Source organism: Notothenia rossii (assembly GCF_949606895.1).
Source record: "Notothenia rossii genome assembly, chromosome: 4".
Lineage (NCBI taxonomy): Eukaryota > Metazoa > Chordata > Actinopteri > Perciformes > Nototheniidae > Notothenia > Notothenia rossii.
In genome coordinates, this window is record NC_136902.1 from 50,746,161 (window position 1) to 50,773,879 (window position 27,719).

Genomic DNA, 27,719 nt, shown 5'->3' on the forward strand with positions numbered 1-27,719 from the left:
CATTGGAGTATGACAGGTGAGGCTCTGCCTCCCCTGCCTGCACGTCGCTGGTATGTATACACATATGTATATATTTAACAGAATTTCGATCTCCCTGTCTGTATCACACACAGAAGATTGACAATAAAGTGACTGTCTTTCTTGTTCTGAATGCCTCTGCACATACAGTGTAGTCTACCTCATGTGTCAGTCCTGTCTGTGCCAGGGTAATAACCTGCGCTGTTGATGAAAAATGGTTGGCTATACGTGTTGTTTTTTTTACGATTAACTAGAGTATAGATACTTGATACAAGACACCAGATGAATATGATACAAATGAAAGTAAACCATTAGTAAATGATGCTTTATCTGGTGCTGTCTCTTTGTACCCTGCATACAAACAGCAGGTTCAGTCAAATGAAAAGCCAGCATCCAGCACTAGGGTCTTGGTCCATTTGTAAAGCTTTAATGAACAGACAGTTACGCAAGTGTCACAGTTAACACACCAAGGAGCAGAGGGGAGGAAATGCCAATAAAATGTGTCACTCACTAGTCTAATACTCCATACAGGTAGAATAAATTATACCATGATAACATACAAACATGCCAAACGGAAAGCAGCACAAAACAAGCAGAAAGAAGACCAAGAGGTTAACAGGAGAGGGAGGTGAAGCATTACTGTATATTTGATCCTTTATGTTTTCCTTGGTTTGCTGTCAGTAAAAAATATATATTTACACAAGGTAGAAGGTTAACACAGCCAGTGTCTGGAGGATTGGAATGTTGGAGGAGACAGTGTTCAATCGTTTTTATACATATTCTTACACATAATACATTTTCATCATTTGACATATTAAACAGAAATTCTCAAATTCAAGCCGATATTCAAATAATGGCAGTTAAAACAATGTGTGGATGTATGATACTCTGCGTTTCTGAGATTGCTGGACGGTTTGCTGGACGCCTTTAACTTGAAACGTCTTCGCAGGATTGAAAAAGATTTAAGTGCGAAGAAGGCATTTAAACACATCAAAAGGGAGTTAGTTGTCATGGTATACGACATGAAAACATTGACAGAGAAAAAGATCCTCACAGCACCATTTCTCCAGGAAGTAGTACATCTCAGCGTGTGTTTTTATATCAGAAGTGAAAAGAGAAAGTACAGGAGAATCGTGTGTCTGCAGTGATTGTCACACTGAGGGTCCGCTCCTCAGTCTGGAGCTTGTTGGACCTCAGTCTCCTCAGAGCTCTGGTGGAGGACAGAACACAGAGGGAGTCCATGGGTGTCTCTCAATGTTGAGTAAAGCTGCTCCAGAGCCACTATTTCACGCATACTACGTCATCGAGTGCCGCCGAAGGACTGTTCCAATGTCCAGCATAGTTGGAATTCTACCGAGCCCGGCGTACTTCGTAGCGAGAAATTTCCCCAAATCTGTGGTGGAAAATGTAAGGCGGGGCCTCTCATATGACGCACACCTGCACACTTGCTAGCCTGTTCCACTCTTTGTTTTCCGAAATGCCAGGAAGGATTCTTGCCTCGCTTCTGAAGCAAGACGCTCGGAAGACATGTGCTACCAAGCAAGCGTACTCGACATTGAGATACACCCCGTGTCTGCTGCTACAGAGGAGTGTATTGCCCTCACATACACACATCCTGAAGGCTGACACATGATTTTCTTTTCAATATCTCCTGTTGATATTTCATACGTATGTATGCATATGTAAGTGGTTTTCCCCAAAGATATACAAAGTATAAAGGGTAGAACTAGCGTTTTATTCTTCTGAAGGTAAAAAAAAAAGGTATACACTCAGCCAGGATCTGTCTGTTTAGTTCTTCAAGACAACAGCTGAACCTGTTTGCTGACCTCAAGTAGTTGAGAGTGGTCAGAAGTACAACACACTGGACTTTGAGGTAGAATTCATGATCCAATATCAAATCGCACGTAAATCTGTCGGACAACAAAACCAAAAACATGCCAATGAATGAAACCCAATATGAATCCTCATGGAGGTGACTTTGTACGCTAAGGTGTGTTCTGACCTTTCGGTCCGTTTTCATGATCATTACTGCTTTTTGTTTAATATAAATACATCTCTCCGGTCAAAGATTATTCCCTCTAAACATAATCGGAATTGTAATAAAATAGGCTACAAATGTATTCCCACATTTCTGTCAATTTATAAAACTAATCCTCTCAAACACACAGGCTGTATTGGGCAAGTGTGTAAAAATGTCAGGTTCATTTGTTTATTATGAATCTGTGGGTATAATCAGACCTTTGTCCTCTCAATAATACGAGGTCAGTCATGTGACAGTCAGGAGCCCCTCCGTAACGCTACCTGCTCATTGGCTGGCTTTAGGTTCTTGTAATAACCGTTCATATTGGGCTCATAAGACACTAAATACTATACTATTAAGTATTATTAAGATTATACAATTAAGCATTATAAACACATTTATTTCAGATAAGCTTTTTATAAGAAACGTGTTAACAGTTTATAGCCTCCTTTAAGTTTCTAAGTTTCTTATAATTGTTAAATATATAAAAGGACTACACAAATATGTATTGAGTTAACTAACTTATGTATATCCTGGTTTAAACCTTTTTTTGATTTATTACGATTGATACATACTTTATTTTGCATTTATTAAATCACTATGCAATTATAAAAAATGACCACATGTTCAGCAAGTATTGAATCTAAAGCCTAACTAATGAAAATAAACATTTATAAAGCGATTAACAGTTAACTATGCGTTTTTAAAAAGATGATCTTTTAGACTACAGCTATGCGACCATCTCCCAGGCTGGATGGATGAATTTGTGTCTCTCAAAGGGTCTTTGGACACATTGATGTGTGAATGAGGGGTAGTCAAATAATAATATTTTAACACTATATAGTCCCATCAATACATAATAGCGTTATAATGCATCTTTAATATAAAAAGTGCCTTATTATCTATTAACTAACACTCATTACAAGAACCTCAAATAAAGTATTTCCACTGTGTTTGAACTCAATGAGCTCGATCATAATAGATTGGAATTTGCTTAGGAATTTTAAATCTTTATACAAACTCCACAGACATTTGTCTTTAAGGACAAGGACAATTAAAAAAAAGGAAACCCTGGTTGAGGTTATATCAAAGGGAGTTTGTGACGGGAACAATTGTAACAGGTCAGAGGTCACACCCAGCCCAAACTGATTCAGGGTTCAGTGACAGTGTTTCTTATATCACTGGTTTATAGTTATTCAGTAAAGTGAGAATATACCAATGCTGTGTCAAATATTTAGAGCACAATGAACAACATTAAAATAGGAGTGGTCCCACAAGGAATGTTTAAAGCTTGGACAGCTGCATCACTGAGTCCTCAAACCCTGGATGAAGAGTAAAAAACTTAAATATCAGCCCAATACACTGCAGGCCATCTGAGACAAATGTCATGGAGTTCCGTGTGGATGGTAGTGCTGGTGACGAGGTGTTGCATGCACAGCTGAGTGCTAGTAGGCCTGGCCGGTCTCCACCTGCAGCAGCCCCAGAACAGCTGAGTGGTCGGACAGCTTCACCCGGCGCTGAGCGGACAGACCCACGTTCTTCGCCAGGTAGTCCACAGCAGCTGACCAGAGACAGGAGACACACAGGGGACAGTCAATGAGGTATACAGGAGAACATCAAGAGACCGCTGCAATATGAGCACTTTATCTGATTTCACTATTTATAGGCTTACAGTAGGCATCATTTATACTTGTCCCCACCACTTTTAGAAATGTTGTCCATTTGAATAAAAATGTTATGAAAATAGCATGCACAAAGAAGTGTACACTTTGAATATAATAATATAATACAATAGAACATGTTCAATGTGGAGGACTGTTCTCACTCTGGGTGTATTTCTGGTAACCCAAGTGGTGCAGTAAAAATACCTTATGTTGTTTATTTCAATGAGTCATATTTATTTTCCTTTGATCTTCAATAATAATGTTGTCACAACTGATAAATGATAACCAACACATTATCAAGACAGCGGGGAAATTATTATTATATATATTATATAAAGTGTCTTACAAACGCACATTGCTAGGAAATAGCAGCCTGCATTGAGCAGTCAGTATTCACAGGCCTGAGACTAGGCCTCAGGTTGTCCATTCTTAAGACTCCTACAGTTAGTACCTGGCGTAGTAAAGACCAGCTGGTACAACCTGCTGCGGGTCATAGTCATTGCAGAATAATGCTTGTAGTATCAGAACCGGCCATAAATGAAACATGACACCTGACATTGGTGGGTTTCTTCTCTTCTTTAAATACAGTCAACTTCAATTCTGATTTAGCTTACTTTTTAAAATATTTTTTGGACAATAATGGAGCTCTGCAGAACAGAGGAAGAAGACGTATCAGGATTTGGATACACACCTGTTAGTAAATATATTGAATATCACTGGACTTGAACATGCATTATTCTGCTGCAGAATTGTTTGTTTCCTGTCTAATCACACTGACTAACAAGAGCTTTGCCAGACAGACAAAAGAGCTCCACAGACAGAGACAGGTACTCAGTGGAATATCTGCAGGTCTTGGAAAGCTGGCATTAATGCTGGAATATGTTTCTGTCTGAGTGCTGAAGGTTGTCCCTCCCTGGTTCAGTTGATAACTTCTCTTCAGAGGGCAGGAGAGAGGAGGCTGACAGCAGATGTGATGTGACATGGTGTGTGCATGTGTGTGTGTTGGCTATCAAGGGGAGATAAGTAAGGCGTGTCAGTTAGGATGCCTGCATGCACAGAAAGGAAGCTGTCACTCAGTGCTGGGGTTTGAGAGAAAGAGGAGCACCTATGGGTGGGCAGGTCTGTCTGCCAAGATGCCAGTCACCCAGACAGCTAGTGGGGGAGCTGTGTGTGTGTGTGTGTGTGTGTGTGTGTGTGTGTGTGTGTGTGTGTGTGTGTGTGTGTGTGTGTGTGTGTGTGTGTGTGTGTGTGTGTGTGTGTGTGTGTGTGTGTGTGTGTTCACAAGGGTTTAGCGAGGCCCTCTAAAGGAAGCTGTTATTCCTGTCAACCAGCCTTATACCTTAAATCCCTGTTGAGCAGTCACGGTGAGAGTCCTCTGCCTCCAAGATTGAGCCTATCTGATAACACACATGCACGCGCACACACACACACACACTTTGACAGTATGTTCTTTAATCTGTCAGGAGCTTCCTGCTCTAGAACAAGAGAAGAGTCAAATGTCTGAAGAAGACGGCTAAATCTGTCAGCAGGAGGGAGGGGCCGGGGTGGAGGGCCACACCACACACATCAGAGAGGATCAGTTATATGTAAAGCATCAAAAATATGTTTTTTATTTTAACCTGATTATAACTACTGCTGTAATGTAATGATCGTGTTTGTTGGTTTGAATTAAGATCTAAGTCATTGTGCAGGTACAATGTTATCGTAACTGATCAGAAGGCTGAGTGGCAGCGTTTAAGGGTACACATTCATAATGGACTCCTATTCCTTACCTCAAGATTCTAATGTAATATCCATATTCTGTAGGCACAGGGGTAATGTGTCATTATGTAGTGAGACGGAGAGTGTGTCTGAGTGGAGCTCGTTCTTACTTCCTAATAAGATGCTTGGAGTTCCCAAAGCTCAACAACAATACATTTGAATAATGTGACTCCTGCTACTGTGCATTTCACCTTATTATGGTCCATGAGATTGCAACTACAACTTATAATCAAATATAAAACAATTATTTAGAGGAAAGTCTACTAAGTGGCAGAATCATGTGATTCTCTTGGAGTTATTACACTGTTAATCCAGTGTTCTCCAAAGAAGTGGTTTTGAAAGCTGGGCCCATGTGTTTCGGCATTGTTTCATCATAAAATAGACTTGAACAAACTGGTCTCTTACTAAGTGATATATCTATCAGAGTTGAAAACACATGCCACTCTGCTGCTGTTTGTTAGTGTGAATTAGCAGGACTCACTCTGGCCGTACTGTGTGTACTGGTAGCCGGCAGCAGCCACAGCGGGGTCCATGTAGCTGGTAGTGCTATATGTGGGGGGGCAGTAGGACTGGGATGACGAAAGGCTGTCCACTGTCTTCATGGAGCTCTCAGCTGAGCGCTGGCTGCAGCTGGCTGAGAGGGCGTTGGAAGGAGAGGAGTCCAAGGCACTGTGGAGCGGCGAGATGGAGAAGTCGTGTTGTTGCTGAGAGGAAACAGCACTGGGGTTACCCAGCATGCTCATCACCTGAAACACAGGAGGAGAACACTCACACTTCAGTACACTACTCAGATCACCGTTAAAGCCAAACAATGATTAAACTCTCTGTGAGGAACCTTACGAGGGGTTGTTCTAACTGCATTCATTACAGATATTTAACCTGGATATTACTTACTTACGTTGAGTGTACGTGTGTGTGTTTGTTTGAAAAAAGTATGCCAATATTCCTATCACACTTTGCACAGCAGATTATTAATTACATTTAAAGTACATAAAGGCCTAAGTTCTCCTGAACCCTGATGTTCTCATTGAATACAGCAGTATAACAAAACAATGGACAGGTAATATAGTTAATTGACAGCCTCCGAGGAAAGGAGGTCTCATTTAGTTAAATGCTTCATTCTGATTGACCTCACAGCGGCAGGTTGATGTTAGGTTTTGGGCGGATACAGCGACTGGGATAAAGGCAGATGCTTGAAATGTCCCACTATCACTATCTTCCATGCAAGCTAAAGTCAGAAGTACAGCACACTGAGCCCGTCAGATTGAAATGCACATTATCTGATGAAATCAGAAGTTCATATGCTATCAGCTTAACATCCAACTCCCACATCAGTGATGGAAAAAGGACTCCATGTCATAAAGAACAAAAATATACACACCGACAGAGATGTAACAATAAATAAGTTCCTTCAAACCCTGTTTGAGCTGATAGACAAATATTATGCACACTACCTGAAGAAATCAAATGAACACACAGATGACAGGGACCTTGGTGTGTGTCTGTGGTGTCATTAGCCGTTAATACTACCATGAAGTTTGGACAGTTTATTCGGTCTTTGAATGTCTAGTAGGCACCAGTACAGCCTTGGGTTGTTCATGGAACTAAAAGTTCATAAAATACATTTCATTTGAACATTATTCCTGCAAATAATAGATAAGGATTCAAGGGCATTGAAATGGTGTAGTTGACCATATCACATTCTTATTTAAGGTCCATGGACTTTAAGGAATGATCTTTATTCATCATTGCTGCCTTACTGTATATTGGCGACAAGGCGTTTTATACAGGTGTGTTGGATCATATGTTAGTTGACATTTTCCACTTTTCTGACCAATACTTGGTTTGATTTGCTAATAATACAAACTCCACCCTTCCGCTATATTTACCTAATGTCCGGATACATTCAGAATAATGTACATTTTTGTGCATGTACATACTTAGATTGTCTTGACAGTCTACAATGGCTTTGGGACAGCTGGTGATTCTGGTGGAGAGTATTTCTATATGTTATTCTCTGCTCAGGTAAACATAACTCTAATATATCTTAATAATTATCCTTTTAGTTTTTTTCTATATCAATGCATTTACAGATCCAACCACAGCTGAAAAATGCTTCAGTACCCCCCCATACACACTTTTTTGATCAGTGGGTGCATCATTGTGCCCACAGACGAGCTTTCCCCTGTGAAACAGTGTGCAGCTCCTATTCCTGCAGGGCCTCGCACTGAGACTATTAACACACCCCTCTAACAACACCACCCACTGCACCATCTTCACCGCTATTCCAAATGAACCTTTAATGATTTGAGGCGAACAGGTTGGGGTTGGGTCAGAGGATGAAGCTCACGCAGCGGGAGGTTTGCCTTTTGAGGGATGTCAGGTCAAAGTGCTGCTGACAGGGTTAATATCTGCTGCTCCAACCCATAATGACATGTAAATAAACAGAGATGGATCCCAGCATGAGACGGGGGGCGACAGCTGGGGCCTGAATGCATCAGACAGGCACACAGATGTTTAGTACGGAATATTTAATGATGTAATATCTTTACCTCGCAGTAGCATTGTATAATAAAGAAGAAATATTTTCTTTATTCAATATTTATATAAATATTTGTTTTCTCTTATTGGCACATGGCCAATTAGGTGAAATGCTCGGGTGGCAGAAGCCCATGTATATCTGTTTTGCTGGGCCATGTATCTTACAGAGATGGCATTAATTATAATGTTGTTGGCCCTTGCCCCTTGGTTCGGGGTATGTGGTTTGTGGTTTCAGTTATTGCACATCAAAAGAGATTTGAATATGTTTTTCTCCCTTCTGTTTTATCTTCAAAGTATGTTTCCTGATGGTTTGAATGACCTCTTGCCCCTTGACAGTGACGTGCGGTGGAAGAGAAATCATAATGGTTAGGCTTCAGTTTTTCTGGCCGAATAAACAGATTCACATTTCCACTTGTGCATTGCTTGCTTCTTATAGGCTGATAATGGCAACATCTAAACAACCATTACCTTTATTAAAAATAATTCTGTGTGGGAGATTTTTGTCTCTTTTTTAATTTGAACTAAAGCAGTAAGTATGCTATGCTGCTGCTGCAAGACAGGAGCATTAATAGCTTTACTATTCTCTATTCAATGATTCCTAACATTGAACGTGTCTCAGGTCCAAAGTGCACCACTTGGGTTCTCAGAAAGACACCCAGAGTGGGAACACTCCTCCAGATTGAACATGTTCTATTGTGCTAAAAACCTCAAAGTGTGCAGTTCTTTGTGCATGCTATTTTCAGAACATTTTAAATAAATGATTCTAATGCAAAGTGGTGGGGACGTGTCCCCAGTATAATGACGCCTGCATCAATGGTTTACACAGCACACTAAACTAGAGATATGAAGGAGTCTGAAGTAATGGTCACCTTCAGGCCTTCATGTGGTCAGGGTGCAAGTGTTAAAAAGTGATCACATGAATAAAACAGGCAATGAGTTTCAGGTGGAGTGCTGCAGTCATTCAGCGCCTACATCCTCTCCCAAGCACAGGAAGCAGCGGGGCTTAGCTCTCTCTACCCACTCAGTCCTCAGACAGCACCCTGGGCTCTGTTCAGTCCCACTGTGGGAGGAGGAGAACACTCTGAGTGATACATAAATAAGTACAAACATATCCTACAAACATTCCATCACTGGGTATGATTTAAATTCCTCATCTTTCTGGCAGCTTTCTTGAGTAGTTCTTGTCTTTATTTATTTATTTGCTTAAAAGCTCCTTCCTTTGCTTCTTGCCAAACTGAATCTGTTTTTTAGGCGATTTCTAATTAACATCTACCCCCCTGCCCCCACTCTATCCCTCGTTATAGGAATGATGTAAATATATGTGCTCATCCTTTTTGATTTGTTGACATGAGAGCGTGCCAGTTGACAGCGTGCCCAGTCAAAGGGCTTAGCACGGCTAATTTTAATAGCAGCTGAGACTGATATTAGGCACCACACTCATTGACATTCAGGTGCAAACAGCCGTGGCAACACACTAAGAACTGGGGGGCTGCAGGAGGGCGGGCACCAGAATGCGGGGGCTACTATTTGTATCTTATTTAAGGGAGGGGCCTCTCTGCTCAGCCTCTTGAATATAATTCAACACGATTCCTTGTTGTGAATTTAAATGGCAGTATATGTGATAGCGATGCAGTGTAAGGAGAGTGGGCAGGAGGGGGGGGAGCTGGTAGAAGAGGCCCCCCACACCCCCCCAACCCACCTCCTTATCTTAGGCCGACAGTTGTCAGGATTCACGGGCAGAGGCCTGAGTTAGCGCGGCAGCGCGGCAGGCCTGGGGATATGGATCAAAGAGACAGAGCTGGAGAACCAAAGCAGCTCTGATCCCCCCACACTGAAACCCACTCACCCACTCTCCCCTCTCTGTCTCTCTCACCCCAACATCAAATAGCATCCAGAGCGCTGCACCAGCCACCATTCCAAAGCAGCTAAATATTCCTCTCACAACAAACCGGGGAGGAAATGAGAATGCGAGAGGAGAATGTGTTATTCTTCACTCGTGTGATGTGTTGATCTGTTGGGGTCACTGGGGGAAGTAATAGTTTCATCTTCAGTGGCAAGTCACTAAGTTGTCTGACCTGACAAAAACGGATTAGTGGGCCAGCATTACTGACTGTCTGACTGAAGAAATAAAACTCCTAACCACTTAGAGGGCTCTCAGGCTACATTTATGGGAATCTGTCAAAAAGTGTGGTTTATTTTTGCAGGCTTTCTTAGGGGGAGGGGGTTTGTTCAGCTCTGATGGTGAAGCTGTGAAATGGTTTCTATTTACACATGCAGTGCAACCAGAGGGATAGAATTCTATACTGTCTTTTTGTCTTTCAATCAATAAGACGTGGAATTGGCTGCACACTCCATCTCCACATGAAAGTCAGCCTCTAATTCTGTCGCCTTCAATGTGACAGGAGGAGGCACAGAAATGGCGTGTGTGAATTACATTCCAAATGCAATATAGCTGTTTCAAATCGAATTATTGCCTGTCAGACGTACAGCATACGGTCTATCTGTAATTTTGAAGTATCTTAGGAACGCAGCCTCGGTTGTTATCTCATGTAAATGCCTGGGAGCGTGAAGAAAGGGTCAATGGCAGAATGGAAATGCTTCAGCTGAGACTCAGAGCCATTGAGTATAGACTGAGAGCACCGTAAACACACGCAGCAGCAGCTTCACTTCATTCTCTCTACAGCCAACTCATATGTTGGTACTCTGTGGATGGTAGTCAGTCTTGCTTTAAAGCTATAACATGCAACATTTTCCAAAGAAACGATGAATGAGTGATCCAAAAATATTCATCATGCATGACCCACTAGAGGTGTGTGGCCCCTGCAGCCCTCTGACTGTATTTTCTGACTTTAAAGGGCGCCCACAAAAAGCCTCTGTTTCCCACATGGCAGTATGTGTGTGTGCAGCCAGGTTGTCAAATAACAACCCTGCATCGCTTTAGGTGTGTTTACTCTTGATTTAGAAACGTAACCACCATGACACGATTAGATAAGAATTTAATATGAAGGATAATAATAAATGGTTTAATCCTTTGATTACCCGCTTTGCTAAAATTATGTATTTTCTTTAATACAAATAATAGAAAATTAGAAACTGCAAATTCCGTTATACATATAATGTATAGTAACATATTGTGAGGAGTTGTCTGTTCATTTAGGTGTTGCATATAGCTTTATTTCAATTTCTTCAAATCAGATGTTTCCTTTAAATGAACCCTTTTAAGAGCTTTAATGTTATAAACAGCATAGTTCCACACTATTTGAGGATATACCTCCTCATATATATCATATATCATGTTAGCTAGTATATATAAAGCATGCACTGAAATATTTGAACATTTACTTTATGACGGAACCATTTCATCTCGCATCATTTACCTGACATCATAGCGTATTGCATATATTTAGTTTGGGGGGAGGTCTTTTCTCCAACCAACAGTAAATCCATGTACAAACACCTGTCCAGTTGCATCGAGAATGTCCAAGCTTTGACGGTCATTTTACTGCCAACAATGTGCTTGTGGCTCTGGCCAATCAAAATGATTGACTGCATGAGTTTGCTGCATGAACATATTTTGTTATTGTTTGAGGTCAGTTATGCAATATTTTGTATTTTATGTAGGAATCCATCATTTCAGTTTACATTGCATTGCATGTTCCATGGAATGTATTTGTTGTACTTCAGAAGAATATGGTGCATTAGATTGCTCACATCTTATCTCCTTCCTGAGGATGTTGTTGCTCAGGGTGTTCTGCGCTACAGCATGTGTGACAGTCAGAGATGGGTATGGGTATGAATCACTGGTCTTTTTCTGCCAGGGAGAACAATCCCTGCTGCTGCTGCATAAAAAGTCTCATTTGGAATGGTTATTGTTCCAGAGACCAAGATGGGATAACACAGGAATCTTTCCCTCCTTCATTTGAGTTTGGACACACAAACACAGTGTTACAGATTTACTGCTGCCAACTCTTTGTGAATGAGTCAGGCTGTGTTAGCATCCAGCAATGATGATTTCAAGTGAAGACTCATGGCAGTCAGACATCATCAGTGCAGGAGAACAACTCTATTGAAGACAAGAGAACTATTCAAATGATCCTGTAAAGCCCTGCATTGCGCTCAATGACTAGGTTGTGTGAATGTGTGTGTGTGTGTGTGTGTGTGTGTGTGTGTGTGTGTGTGTGTGTGTGTGTGTGTGTGTGTGTATTATGTGTATTCATCCAAAACATATTTTGTTCCGTCTTCTTTTACTATACATTGCATTTCCTTTTTTTCCATACACACTGCCTTTGCTCATTATGTCAGGGTTTAGAGTGTGTGTGTGGAGAGGTGTGTTAGTTGAAGGGAAATTGTGCTTATGTTTCTTTTATGCCTGCAATGGTACTTCCTCTCCCTTCAACAAACAATACAAAAAAATGTATCAACAACAGTCATCTTCCCAAAGTGGTAATGGCCCGACCAGAACATCTCCCCATCCTCCGGAAGACACCACAGCAAGGGTTTACAACTTTACACTATAGAAACACTAAACTGTTCCAGTGAATACCAATGAAAATGAAACAACCATGATTAACGGAAAGTCAGTTGCAATCGTGTTGTTCAAATAACTCTTTGCCACCCAGTATATTTGGTCTAGTGAAACTCAAACTAATTTGAGTGAAGCGATCCGGTTCACCACGTGTCTCACAAAACTCATTATCACCCGACCAAAGGTCACACACAAACAGAAGAACAACGAGATATTGTATTTGAATATCAGCCACAATTCATTAGAGCAGTCCGCATTGACAGCAACATCTGTTAATTATACAGAAAGACAGTCGCTGTATTCAATTAACTATCTCAGTCAATTAGATTATTTATTTTCTATTTTCCCCCTGAAGATTTCAAAGGATTTTCTCTCCAAATGAACATCTTTGTGATGGGAGTTCAACCCAGAGTCCATGAGGGGCCATGGAGATGAACGATGTAGTTAATTGCACAGACTGAGCCACAGAATGGGGAATACAATGATTAGTTAAATTCTATTGTGCTAATTCCCCCATTAGCATGGGGGGTGCAGTTCATTCAGCACTTACTGACTTCAAGTCAGTTCGATCTTTTTAATTGAAAAACAATGAAATCTGATCTGTTCTCTACAACTAAATAAACTTATAGCATTTAAATACTCTTATTCTAGTCATACATACATACTCAAACAAACAGAGAGAGTAAATCAACTGACAAGAGGACCAATGAGGCAGTGAGGCAGGTGCTTTTAATGTGGGGGTGGAGCAGGAGGACAGCATCACAGATTAAGCATGTGCTGTGCTGCTGTAAACTCAGCAACTCCTGTAGAGATTTCGGGAAACAAAGGCGCATAGAGTATCGGTCTCTTCTTTAATGAGTAGAGTGACATCATGCCTTGCACTGTAATTAGTTGACAGGTTTTGAAGATGCCTTTAAAACTTAATGATTAGCCCAGGTCTTCGTGAGGATCAGCCTTGGGCATTGATTACCAACAGTTCTAATGGTATCTAAGACTTCAAATAGTGGAGAAGCTTAATCTGTAATACTTTACTTGAGTACATGTACTCAGTGCCATTCCATGATTGAAAATGTGGGTTTTTGCAGATTTTTTGATATGTCATCATTAACTACTGATAACTGAGGGATAGCAAACTTTATAAAAGTTCCAGAAACTACCATCTGTATGGGAATCATGCAGTTCAAACTGTGGCCTAAACAAAAAATTAAGGCTCTGGGAGGTACCAGATGCAACATCGAAATGACTTCCTCTCCAAGTCATCCAACATCAGTCTCTACACTACAAACATTAATATGATTTGCAGCAAGACATCAAACAGGCCGACCCACCAAACTGTCTGCGTAACGACACAATACTTCCAATACAGTAATGTGATACAAATAATAATAATAATAACTTGGATTTTTATAGCACCTTTCAAAGACGCTTTACAATAGGACGTGTGTACAAATCCACACTGGTCACGGTCACTGTTTAGTTCTTTATGCAATTGACCTGATCCACCAGGTAAATGTTACGTATCCACATGCGGTGCAGCAGGTCTTACCTGTGGTGAGAGTCCGTTGCTGCCAGGGTTGACGTGGTTGCTGGGAGCAGAGCTCATGAAGGAGTCAGAGTAGGTGGAGAAGCCGTGGCGGTTGGAGGCCAGGCCGTAGACCGAGCCGCTGTCAGGGCTGGCCAGACCGCCCTGGTGCATGGTGGATGGAGGCAACGGCTGTGGGCGGTGGACTGTACCATTAACGTCTGAATAAAAATATATAAATGAAGATTGGCGGTAGAAAAGGTTTTGTTACTGTTGTTCAATTATACAAGCATGACTGTGTACTTGACATAGGTTTTTCTTTCAACTACAGAAAACAGAGAATATAAATGTTTTATTTATTAAAAACAAATGTGGGCCTTTTGCTTTAAGTGACTCTGATATCCAAAAAACTAGAATACCTGGTTTTGATAACTCCATATCTCTCATTCATTAACGTATGCCAGCAGTGTAGGAAATATTCAGCTAGCAGCTGATTTTTCCAGATGAGAAATGCCTCTGGTGTCAGGTCCCATCAGCTGTCACTAATGGATCATGTTAGTTCAGTTGTGTGAGAGAAGCTCCTCTCGGTTACACTTTGTACAATCACAAGTGGACCCACGTTTCAAAAATTAAGAACAAGAAAACACCTCTGTCAGGTGGTGGAGCCAAATGTGTGTCATCACAACACCAAACGCACCTGATTTGGAGGTTTTGATATATATTTATGCTAAACAGTGGGAAAGCTGTTGTGCAGGCACTGGTGGAGCAACACGTCACAGTGCCTGCTAGATTCTTCTATCGTGTATCATCTACATGCACTGTGAGATCCTCTACCTTGGGACAGAGTGTTGGTTGGATAGCTGGACTCTGGCAGCTGGTACGTTGGAAGTGTTGGCATCCCTGTGGGAGGAAATCCACCCGGCAACAGGTGGTTGAAAGCTGCTAGCTGATTGGCTCCTGCTTGTTTTCGCCACCTGGCCCTTCGATTGCTGAACCAAACCTGTGGGAAAATCAGAACAGGAAATAAAGTTTAATAATTCATGACATTTCTCAGAGATGTTTGATATTAATACATTAAGAAGAAACTTAGCTTATGTTTTGTCACATGCTATGTTAATTATCACAGTGGAAAAGGCTACTGGAACATATTTGTTTTGTGTATAAGAAATGTTGACTTCCTGAACAACCTGATGCAACTACATTTAAATTAGATTAAGTATTTTCAGATTGAATACCCCAGAAGAGCTCAAATAAGGAATTTTGAAAAATAATCACTTCCTTACATAATCACGTGTTGCTGTTTGGAGTTTAAATCAAGTTTAATTCCATCTACCAGATTTAATTTGACAAAAGCACACAATAAATCATAACAGGTTTCATGATGTTGAGCTGTTGAAGGCAAAGTAAGAATTCCAATCATGTCACTTGATATTCTAGACCAGCCTTCAAGGTAAATGCTGAGAGTCGTGTTTGCTTATTGTAGGGAGTTAGTGGGTGATGTGGTGAATGTGGAAGTGTGAGTGACATTCAGGCAGGGACAATTTATTATTATTTATGTATGACATAGTTTGAACTGAAAAAATATACCTAATTTAAATAGTTTCTTTGTTGGCAAACATGAAGCATAATTCAATTCAAGGTTCAATGCTGTTATTGTCATTCGTACATTGCTACAGTACCGTAGTTATGTTGATGAAAATCTTAGGTCCCAGGCTCCTCCAACAGTGCAACACAATAACATAGATAAAATAGTGCAAGTAAATACAATCAAATAGAATAGAATATAAGTAGTGCCATAAGAGTCTACAAGTGATACATAATTTGTAAGTTACAAACAGATGAATGTTATGGATGTTCTTAGTTCAGGTGTTTAGCAGTTTTATGGCCTGTGGAATGAAACTGTCCCTGAGTCTGGTGGTTTTAGTACTGATGCTGCAGTGGAGTAATGGAGGAGTCTGTTTACTGACGGAATAAGTGTGAAAACATTCAACTCAAATGCACAGAGTCTTCAAGCGAAAAAGCAAACCACTGACGTGATACAAACTCAAAGCCGGGCAGCAGTTGAAGGAACCACATCAGGAAGATTGTGAAATCACAAAGCAGTGTGTATTGCCAAAAGCTAAAGCGTTTTCAATTTCGCGGGGCACTAATTTCCAATTTCTTAATTAAAGCCAACAAAAAGTCAAAGCTCAGGGCAGGTTTCAGCCTGTCGCCACACAGTCAACACACTCACAGAAATGTCTCCTCCTCACACACACTGACAGAACACACAGGTCACCTCAGCTTTATCATTTACATCGTTTTACAATTCACATGATATTATCCGCACACACACACACACACACACACACACACACACACACACACACACACACACACACACACACACACACACACACACACACACACACACACACACACACACACACACACACACACACACACACACACACACACACACACACACACACACACACACACACACACACACACACACACACACACACACACACACGGTATCATTTTTTTCATACCGTCATACCTTGCTGACATCATACCGTGGTATACGGTATATGACGGTATAAGTCCCAATTTAAGGGGTCATTTCTCCCCCAAAAAATGTTTTTACTCACTATATCAACAGCCCCACCAAAAATATTTTCCACCAGCCGCCACTGACGGTATGACTTGGGTCGACTTGAGTGAGGTGGCGTTCGGGCAAATAGATGTTTCGAACGGTATATTATATGTTCGGTGTAAAATGCAGCCCGAGCCGGTAGACGCTCGCAAAGTGCCGCGACGTGCGCGTAGGTGCAAAACAAGGGCTGCATACATGACACATTGTGCAAATGGCACATTTTGAGATCGGATATAGGACGCGTTTGTAGATGTCCGACGTTGTTTCCATAGTGAGCTAAGTTAACAATATATCATCATACCTAAACATTTTCCGGGAGTAAATACTTGACTTATTGAATAAAGTTTGCTATATTCACTAACTAGTTTGGCAATATTATTCCGTGCATGTGTTAAAAACCTTATTTCCATTTGATAAATTGGATTACTCGCGTGAATGTTTAGCACGTAAATGCTTTCGTTTTTAAAACCGTCCGACCTCGACTACAAAACCATCAACCAGTTGCATAGGATTAAAAAATGTCAACACTCACTCACCCCGTCTTAAACATTCCCAAAGAAGTGCCTCTGTCTCTCGTTGTGCTGGATGAAGTCACTGGCGACGAGTAAACCCAAAATAGTCCCAAACAGGCGCAGAGGCCTTTTTCTTTTTTACTAGTTGTCCGAGTTCGGGGCCGGCAAATGCTGCCGCCATCTTGCTCAGCTGAGCTCTGTGCTGAGCTCTGAGAGCGGGAAAGACGGACTGCCCTCCCCTGCCCTCTGCTGGCGCGTGCTGTGCATTACAACCAATGTCGTCCCTGTCAAAACTCCGTGTCAGTGTAATAGAATGAAACGCATCTGTGATTTGGCGAACAGTCTGTGATGTCACGGTATTGAAAATCATACCGACGGTATTTCGAAATACCCTGGTATACCGTAATACCGTCATACCGCCCAAGCCGCACACACACACACACACACACACACACACACACACACACACACACACACACACACACACACACACACACACACACACACACACACACACACACACACACACACACACACACACACACACACACACACACACACACACACACACACACACACACACACACACACACACACACACACACACACACACACACACACACACACACACACACACACACACACACACACACACACAAAGAGGCAGTAGCAGGACTGAGTACTGCCTGCAGCTCCCCACCCGCCCATTTTCTCCAGGAATCCTCCTTTTTCTTTTAAAGCAAATGGAAACATGCCTTTCAAGTGGAGAAGATCATTTGGAATCCCATTTCTGTAGAGGAGCCTCAAATAATTATAACAGGTGTTGTCGCCCTGAGGTTTACTGAGAAGAAGTCGAGTCTGATCTCCCCCTAAAGAAAAACGTTACTCCTCATTTATTCCTTTTTAGATATGAACTGTATAGCGCAGAAACAAAAATGTGTTTAATTGATTTACCAATCAACAGAAATATTTATAATCAATTACTTCTGAATTAATTTATCAAGCAAAAACATACCTCAGTTTGTCCAGTGTCGGGATACTTTTTGTTTTATAGTTTTTGTCCCTGCTTTTGATTAAATCAAATAATTATTCATATCATACACTGCACTGTCATTTATACATTACCTTTTCTATTTAAGCTGGTTTTGTTTTTATATTATTCTCTTTGATAATAATGTTAAATTGGGTTTCCGTTTGCATTATATCTTAACAAGAGCACATATATGTGGCAGAATGAATACACAGTTGCCCACTTGGTCTATTAAAGGTGACATGTAAATAAATGAGTTAGAAACATGCAGCCAGACAGGCGAGGGCCCGCTGAGTGCTACAAGGAATGACAATTATGTTTTTCATATGCTGTGACCTTCACAATCATGAGACTTCAACTAAACACATGTAAGATTTTTGAACTCATGGTTCCTTCATCCACCATAATCAATCGCCTTTGGAGGTCGACGCATTGCACACAAGCCGTGGCCAGAGAAGCTGCTCTACGCCTTTCCACCGTTGCGTCTCATTCTCCCTCTCCTGGGGAGAGTGAGGCGGGAACGTCTGTCAGTTATCCTAGTAGCACCGGATCGCGTGGGGGCGCCGTGGTACTCAGAGATGACACAGATGAAGGTGGGCCAGTCCTGGGCGCTCCCCCAAGTTGGGAGGCGATCTCTCAAGATGCAGGTGCAATTGGGGCATTACCCACTCTGGACCAACCTTTCCAGGCTTGGCTCCTGAGAGGGACAGGCTGAGACAGGGTGGATTGTCTGACAGCGTTATTCAGTCTATCCAGGCAGCTAGAGCAGGATCCACCAAAGCCTGTTACATGCTGAAGTGGCTGGGATTCCAGCGATGGTGTGAGGAGCGGAGAATAGAGCCCCTATCTTGTAACATTGGGATCTATTTTGTCGTACTTACAGTGATTAGTGGACATAGGGCTTTGCTCATTCCACAGTGAAAGTGTATGCAGAAGCTATCTCGTCGATTTGGCGACAGGTCAACCGCTGATGACGCGGTTTTTGCGAGGGGTCAGCAGGCTGCGCCCAGTGGTGCGCGCCTCCGCCCCGCATTGGGACGTGCCGCTGGTGCTCGAGGCTCTGGTCACAGAGACATTTGAGCCTCTGGAGCTCTCCTCCTTGAAAGCACTGTCGTGGAAGACAGCATTGCTACTTGCCTTAACGTCGGCCAAAAGAGTGTCCAAGTTAACCGCTTTATCAGGGCACCCGAGTAGTTTAAACATCCGCGGTGACCAAAGCGGTGCGACACTCAGACCGAACCCCCCTCTGTGCCCAAGAGCCTAAGGAGTGCGTTCAGGTCGAGGGCTATTCAATTGGGGTTTTTTAATCTCCACCCCATGGTGGGGCGAGGGAGGCTGAATTGCACCTCCTCTGCCCGGTGCGTGCGCTGGCATGTTATGTAGAGCGCACGGCTGCCCTTAGACAAACAGAACAGCTGTTTGTGTGTTTCGGCGGTGGGGTAACTGGAAAAGCTTTGTCCAAGAAACGTCTGGCAGGATGGTTTTGTGAATGCATTTCACATGCCTACGGACAGGCGGGGAAGACCTTCCCCACGGGAGTCCGTGCACACTCTACACGGGCTGTGGCTGTATCAAAAGCCTTATTTAACGGCGTGAGTGTGGAGGACATACTGTATGCACGGCGGCATCTTGGTCAACACCAGGGGCCTTCATTAAGTTTTATCTCTTGGACATGGCTTGCTCCTTTTCATCGTCTGTGCTTGCCGGGGCAATGCAGGACTGGTGAGGAAGGAGAGGGGGGCTGTGGGTCAGTGGGCATCTGACCCCCTCCCCGGACGTAATGTGCTTATGTTTCCTGGGCCCCCAGCCCCGGGGGACGTAACGCGCACATGAGCCCATAGGGGCTGGAGGTTTTCCTTTCCCCTGCATTAAGACAGGAGGAGTAAATTCTCTTATGGCACACCTCCGCTGGGTAAGCGCGTCAGGGTGTGCCCGGCCCGCAGCAGCCTCTTTTTCTTCTCTCCTTGGCGTTGGCCGAGGGAGAGGTGAGAGAGGCGCAGCGGCTGCTAAACAGAAAGCCAGTCTGAAACAGGGGGATGGAGCGGTGTTCTCGCGGGACAGCAGAGCGGGTATACGTCAGGCCCTCTACTTATGGAGCACTGCTGCCCTATCCTTAGCTAAAAGAGCAAATAAAGGGATAGCAGTGAGCGGGCGAGGCCGCCTCTTATGCGGTGGATGCGCGCGCGTTCAGGTAGGCCCGCCCAGGGGGCCGGCTACGGGTATGAGTCTCAGTGAAATAATCTCAGCGTGCATAGATAGGATCGAGGGGAGCACCCATAAAGTCCAGTAGAGGGCTCCGCTGAGTTTATATAACATGGGTTACCATACGTAACCCTACGTTACACCCAACACTGTTCATCACCCATAACTATGCTGTCATTAGTGTAGCATCAGCTGAAACTGAGAATTTTTGCGTTTTCATTAGCTTAGAATTATCCCTTTATCTCTACACAGGATGCTATCCTCTTCATTGGAGACACCATGTTGCACCCCCGTTTAGCCCACAACAAACCAACCTAGATCTGGCTCTAAAGGGTCGTTCAGTTTTATGTTACCTGAGGGGTAACACTGGTCACTGCTCAAGGTCTACCTACTCGCTTCCGTTGGAGCTCTCCACTAAAACGTCTACATCAGCTGATTGAGTTTGTTTTGGTGAAATGAAACTTGTCAGTTCACTCTTGACAAATGACAAGACACATGGATAAGGACCATGTGATACGGTAAAAAGCTCCAAACCAAGTGTGAACGTGAACCTTGAGAGAGGATTATTTTTTCAACTGTACATTTAATTATTTTTTTGAAAATGTGTCTAGTGAAAGCAGGATGGCCAGTGTCAAGTAGAGGTATATACTGTTGAGGTTTAAAGGTATTATAACTAGAGTGTGGACTGGTCTCCATGCCATACCACTTTCTCAATGTTCAGTTTTCATGGGCCTTGATTGATCCACGTTGCTGTTTGGGATTAAAGCTCCCATGAGTCAGCCCAGACCCTTTAGTGATTTGCTAGGAATTTGTGGGCTTGAAAGTGGTGGGAAATACAGATTCCAGCCAAGATGTCAGGGATTGAGACATTGATGAGGAATGCAGAGACCAGCCTGCTGCTGGAAAGCTAACAGCTGTTGTTAGAGCTCTGCACTGTGTTCTCTGGCACTACAGGGAGCCGTCAAGCTCTCACAGACAAAGACACATTCCTTAAAATGTGGACAGCTGGTAGTGTCTAGCATTATACTGCATGTATTTGTGAATGGTGGTTGAACTCAGTGGGTGAATGTACAATGTGATCTGTTAAGAACAGTGTTGTGCTAGTTACTGAAAACCAGTAACTAGTTACCATTACTAGTTACTTCATTTAAAAGTAACTCAGTTAGTTTACTGATTACTTACACCCAGAGGCGCGGGAAGGTATTTTGAGTGGGGGTGCTGAGGTGCTGGACTCCAGTGAACACTATTACGGGCACTATAGAGCACGCACAAAAAAACTCCCCACACGCAAACACACAGTAAACCCGCGACTGTTACAATGAAGGCTCGATAATCAGCTCACGGCATATTGGCAGGGGTAAAGTGCTATTTTTTACGAGTGGGGAGCGGACCTCACCTCCTCTAGGGGGGTCCGGGGGGATGCTCCCCCGGGAAGATTTTTTTTAAATATTGAAGTTAAAAGCATCAATCTGATGCACTTTGAGAGCAACATTAAGAGATCTATGGATACATCTCTCAACACCCAGATGAAACACAACTGTAAGCAGATGTTCTTTTTCTTTATGGATATTTTACAAATCACTCCCCTTTCAAACTGTATTCTTGTTTTACTGCCATAAAGTATTTCATAATTGTTTTTCCTTTATTCTCTTATGTTTTTTATAACTATAATGATCATATGAAGGTGTGCCGTGGAAATAATCTTTTGAATAATTTTTGACCAAACCGTTTGAGACCCACTGAGATAACTTTGACTAAAGTTAACTATCTAAACACTCAGAGAGTCCTTTAGCTCACCTGAGCCTCTCAGTCTGAGAGGAGAGCTCTCCTCCAGCTTGTTGTGGAACAAACAGCTCCGTATGTCCGTTAGTGCAGCTAGCTAACCAGATGCTAACAACACGGTCCCTGCTGCTGGCACCGGTCCCTCTCTCTCTCCCCCTCTCTCACACACACTAAATGCGCTATTTCCGCACACACACAGAGCCGCGAGCTTGAATGACACAAGCACACTTTTATTTCCATCCAACTCTCTGATTGGTCTGGTGTCTTGCCTCTGTTGCATTCACTGAACACGGGAAATTACAGTCCTGCCGTCCTTTCTAGTGTCTTGATGAGGTTCACGTAAAGCACGGTTAATGTATTATATTATTGAGGTAGAATTGTCCGGGGCTACAGAAAAAACATTCGGGGCAGGCCAAAATATCATTTTACCAACAACGTGGAATTTATTGGCTACATATTACACAGATTATGCACAGCGGGAGTAGCAATAACCGTCAAATAATAATTCAGACAGGGGAGCTCCGCACCCCCTGCCTGCCGCTAGGGGGTGCTGCAGCGCCCTCAGCACCCCCCTTCCCGCGCCCATGCTTTCCACCCAAAAGTGACTGTGAACAGTAACGCATTAGTTACTTAAAAAAAGGGCTCCCATTAATGCCCTTATAGCCTTCATTTCAGTACTGTTATTGCATTGGAGAATAATACAATCTGTTGATCAAGAAATAGCAATAGAAATAGTAGAAATAGCCTGCATGTGTTCTACATCATACCGTGCAATGGCTTTGTCAACTTTTCCCTGGCTAGCAGTCCCTCGGTTAAAATCCAGCCGCTGTTGCTTAGGTGGAGGTGGAGTGGCATCGGATGAGCCTGGGTCTGTGGTCTTAGCTACTAGCTTCGTCCCAGCATGTTGTTTCTGCAGATGTTTCAACATATTTGAATTGCTGTTTTGGGCAGTAGATAGGATATTTGACCCGCCAAGACACAACTTACATTTAAATAAAACGTTCTTTTCTTTGTGCTCGACAAAAGTGAAATAGTGAGAATATCTCCAGGCGGAGAAACTCGACTTGAGCTCCGCCACCGCCATGATAGTCTTGTTAGTAAACACAAACACGCCCACAGCGCGTTCTCCGCATGTGACACAGGAAGTATCTGGTACACTCAAGTACTGTACTTAAGTACAGTTCTCATCTCTGTTCGCCTCGCTGTTGGCGCCGCTCACCAACGTCTGGGAGCCGAGACTATATAAAAAAATAACGGAGTAACGCACCATGTAGTAACGTTAACTGAGTTACTGAATAAAAAAAATAACGCGTTAGAGTACTAGTTACTGTCAAAAATAAACTAACGCGTTACTTTGTAATGCGTTAGTCCCAACACTGGTTAATAATCTGAATCATGTGACATATTGTAACAATCAAACTTAAAACACAGTTCTCAAAACAGATTGAAAGGCACAGAGGATTAACCATGTGGCAGGTTCAGCACCATGCTCCGGGTGTAGTATAACACCTAGTATTGTCCAAATGGACCTGTGGCCCCCACAGAGTGAGACAATAGGCGCTTTCATACCAAGTACTTTTCCCAGGAATAGTTCCATGAACTTTTCCCCGGAACTTTTATTTCCTGGAACTATCTAGTAAATCGGGTTCACACCGGAATAAGTCCCTGAGGGGGCCGCTGACGTCACTTCTTTTTCTTCTTCTGCTTTGGGTTTACTGGCAGGCCGCAAACAACTTCACGGCGTATACTGCCACCCGAAGTCCCCGGCTGGAGGTCCCCGGAGTTGGGGACTGGCTTCAGTAGAAGCTGCTGGGACTCGCAGCAGCTTCTATTGAAGCCTTCCGAGTAAATCGCCAGAACCCCGACACCTCCTCATCTCCACCGCTCCCATGTATTCTTTTGTGTTGCCATAAGTTAGTCTCTCTCCGTTGGTGCGCTGGGCTATTGCTGATGCTAATAATGCTAATGCGAGGATAATAAAATGGCGGCTTCACGAAAACTTATCAGAGTTTTACGGGGCATGGTTTGCAATTATTTACTGCACACAATTTTTTATTCTACAATATTGTTGTTTTTTAGTTATTTGTTAATGTATACAACCCAATTTGTGTTCTTTGAAATTGAAAAGGATATTGCATTGTGTTTGTTACTTTCGTTGCAGTTGTATACGTCTTAAGCAGGGCTGCACATAACTGGTGCGCATGCGCACCCCCCGCCAAAAAAGGAGAACCGGATCATTTGAAAAAGGCGCATTTGCGCACCAACATTGAGAGAGAGAGAGAGAAAAAAGAGTGACGAGAGAAGAGAGAGAGAGAGAGAAAAGAGAGAGATAGAAAAGAGAGAAGAGAGAGAGATAGATATTTGCGAGTTGCATAAGAGCTGGTATGATAGCAGGGTTTCCCGCACGTAGACTTTACTTGGGCGGGTCGCCCAGGTATATTAACGGCCGCCAAAATATAATTTGCGAGCCATTTAGGTTTAATTTTTTTAATCCGTCCACGCTATTGCGTGAAGGGTCTGCTTTATGCGCTCCGCACAGTAACCCTGCTGCGTGCTCACTAGCGCACTAACTAACCCCCCCCCCCGTTCATAAAGTCAAGTAACCCTCAAAAGGTCCGGTTTATCTCATTTTAAGGATGCGCACCAAGCACCATCTCCAGGTGCTCCTTTGAGAAACAGGGCGAAAAAGTGATGTGCACCCCTGGGCTTAAGTGTAATTTGGCTTGGCTTCCTATTTTTTATGGACATGCTTTTATTTTGAAGGAGAGTTAGCACTGTTGACAGGAAGTTGTCATTGCTATGGAAACAACGTGACGGAGATTAACTGAGAAAAGTCATATCTACATAATGGAGAAAGTAAACAATGAAGTTTATGGTTAAGTGTTAGCACCCCCCAAAGAGGCACAAGCTCTTACGTTGATATTGGAGATTTCAATAAATTCAATCAAAAAAAAAAGAACAAATATCCTAATAACAAAATTGAAACACGAATAGTACTCCAACGAACGAATATTCGCATATTCGGATATTCGGGTACAGCCCTAGTGGGTGGGTGGAATTGTTCCTACCTGGACCCGGGCCTCTGTGAGCTTGGTCCTCTGGGCCAGCTCCTCCCTGGTGTAGATGTCGGGGTAGTGGGTTCTCTCGAAGGCCTTCTCCAGCTCCTCCAGCTGCTCCGCTGTGAAGGTGGTCCGACTCCTGCGCTGCTTCCTCTTCAGAGGGAGGTCCGGCTCCGACTCCACATCGGACACCTCATCCATCCGACTGCCTGGACACACACATGGAGGAGACACACATTAGTTCCGTGTTCGGCAGGTAGAACTTCGCAGGGGCGGACTGGTGGGGAAAAGTGGCCCGGGGATTAATTGACAGACCGGCCCACTTAATGCGCAGCATGTATCGGCCGGCCAGCGACTAAAGTATGTTACTTAACAAAAAACCCTATGAATTTAATGCTATTTTGGACCATTATTCATATAGTAATCACATTACCTGAGCCCTTGAGTTGTCTAGAGCAAAATAGTTACAGCATTTATTTAGCTATTTTAATGTTAACAGATCATTGATGCAATAACATTTGGACCCAATTTGCCTGACTTGACGCATGGAATTAAACATGGGCGTAGGAAGCATCCTCAATGTGGGTGAGACAATTTAACAGGGGGTGTGGGCAGGTGGTGGACCTCACCTCCTCTAGGGGGGTCCGGGGGAAGAGATTTTTAAATGTTGAAGTTAAATGAATCAATCTGGTGTACTTTGAGAGCAAAATTAAATCTATGGATACATCTCTCAACACCCATATGAAACAGAACTGTAAACAGATTTACTTTTTCTTTCAACATTTATTTGAACAGCAAGTGGAGGCAAAAGTGACTGCACCCAAAACAATAAACCTGCTCGCTAACTAGCCTAAACTCAGTAACAGAATGTGGGCAACACTTTCTTCTCCACAGCCGCGCGACCTCTGAGTCAGACGTCACTTCCCCCTTTTCTATCCTACGGGTACAGACACTCCCCCTGAATCTTTTTACATTTTAAACTTTTTTTTTTATTTACTTTTGTTTTTTGCCCTCCGGCCCACGCACAGCACCGGCTCACCGGGAAAATTCCCGGTATTCCCAATGGCCGGTCCGCCCCTGGGTAGAAGTGATGCTTACTATATTATCCTGCTTTCAACTCACATATAAAAACGTCAAAATACTCCATAAAGACAATGAGCTTCAACACTGGGAATCTACTGATTCCAGTGTCATTGCACATCACTGATCGTCTGTTTGTGGATCTTTGAATTGAAAGCAATGCAGGTATTTTAGATGGTTAGTAAACACAAACTTTTCTGAGTGTGGAATATACGTACATGACCTGTATTTTATTTATATGGTCAGTTATTTTAGATAAGGACCCAAATATCTTTGGAAATCGTTTTTTTCAAGACACAAATGGCTTCTAACCTTCTGGTACCTTTATTTTGTTGTCTCTGCAAAAACAACAACTAGGCTTACAACGAGACATTTCATGGAACATTTTAATTCACATTTGAAAAATGATCATATGTGATGTATTAATTAAACTTTACACCTAAACAGACAAGGTATACTGTATATAATATAGTACCTGACCAGGAGCAATGTTTGTTCTGAGAGCTGTTTAATGTAACTTCAAAATATCTGCTTCATATCCGCAGTTCCTTTTGGTTTTATTGCCTATCAATAACAAACTCAGAGGCAGTGATGAAGACTTTCTCAGTAGGCATGTTCACGTCTTCCTCCAGAGACAGAGCGAGGCAGGAGGAACAACTGATGCTTCAAACAGCCCAGCCTGCAGTGAATCCTCTGTGTGGTTATTTATATGACAAAACACTTTTCTGTGCTCACTAAGTACCATTCTATATCAAAACCTGCATATCCCAGCATCCCTCAGGGCACAGTGCTGAGAGTAAAAGTGGAATGAGGGGTGCTAATCTCTGCAGACCACCTTGGTTTTGTATGTAGCACCATTCTTCATGTTGAGCCTCAGGGCAGCCCAGACAAACACACTGGCAGGATGAAAATAGTCCCAACATATTTATTTTGCAGCCCATTTCACTCATGTGTCCAGGCTGCTGTTCAGGAGAAGCCATGGAAGATTATCTGATGAATGTACATATCTATTTCAAATGGAGCTACCCAGCTAGCAGGGAACGTTCTCACAACTTCGGCTAACATTACAGGTTCTAATAATGTTTTAAAGAAACATTTTAATCTGATGTTCAAATAACCTTTTTAGGATGTTTGTTATTTCAAATAATGTTCCTATTAGGTTTAAGGTTAACTAAGACATAACGTTTTAACTGCAACATTCAGAGGATGTTATTGAGGCCTGAGATGACGTTTTTTATAAAACGTTCCTTCAATGTGATATGTTAACAAAGGTGGAACGTTTTGCCTGCAACATTCTGAGGATGTTTTTTGGACGTTGTTGGGGTAACATATTATAGATGTTCTTTTATAAAACATTCCCTCAAT

The 27,719-nt window shown here is 42.7% G+C and overlaps 1 protein-coding gene and 1 long non-coding RNA gene across 2 annotated transcripts in view; one reads left to right on the forward strand and one right to left on the reverse strand.

Annotated features, from left to right (window-relative positions):
• The window catches only part of LOC307035947, a 74,362-nt gene that overhangs the window by 41,666 nt on the left and 4,977 nt on the right, over positions 1 to 27,719 (forward strand). The window lies entirely within an intron of this gene.
• On the reverse strand, positions 424 to 25,520 carry LOC307035944 (paired box protein Pax-7-like). Its single transcript, XM_079675816.1, has 5 exons — positions 25,284 to 25,520; positions 14,886 to 15,051; positions 14,076 to 14,272; positions 5,945 to 6,209; positions 424 to 3,599 (listed from the first exon to the last, which is right to left on the reverse strand). Exons 1-5 carry the CDS (start codon positions 25,473 to 25,475, stop codon positions 3,484 to 3,486), a joined length of 936 nt encoding a protein of 311 aa, XP_079531942.1. The 5' UTR covers positions 25,476 to 25,520; the 3' UTR covers positions 424 to 3,483.

Coding starts and splice junctions, on each gene's coding strand:
- LOC307035944 (XM_079675816.1), bottom strand. CDS start 25,475: ATGGATGAGGTGTCCGATGTGGAGTCGGAGCCGGACCTCCCTCTGAAG. Junction 15,052..25,283: donor TCACAGAGGCCCGGGTCCAG/GTAGGAACAATT, acceptor ATTTTCCCACAG/GTTTGGTTCAGCAATCGAAG. Junction 3,600..5,944: donor GTACACACAGTACGGCCAGA/GTGAGTCCTGCT, acceptor GTCTCTGGTCAG/CTGCTGTGGACTACCTGGCG.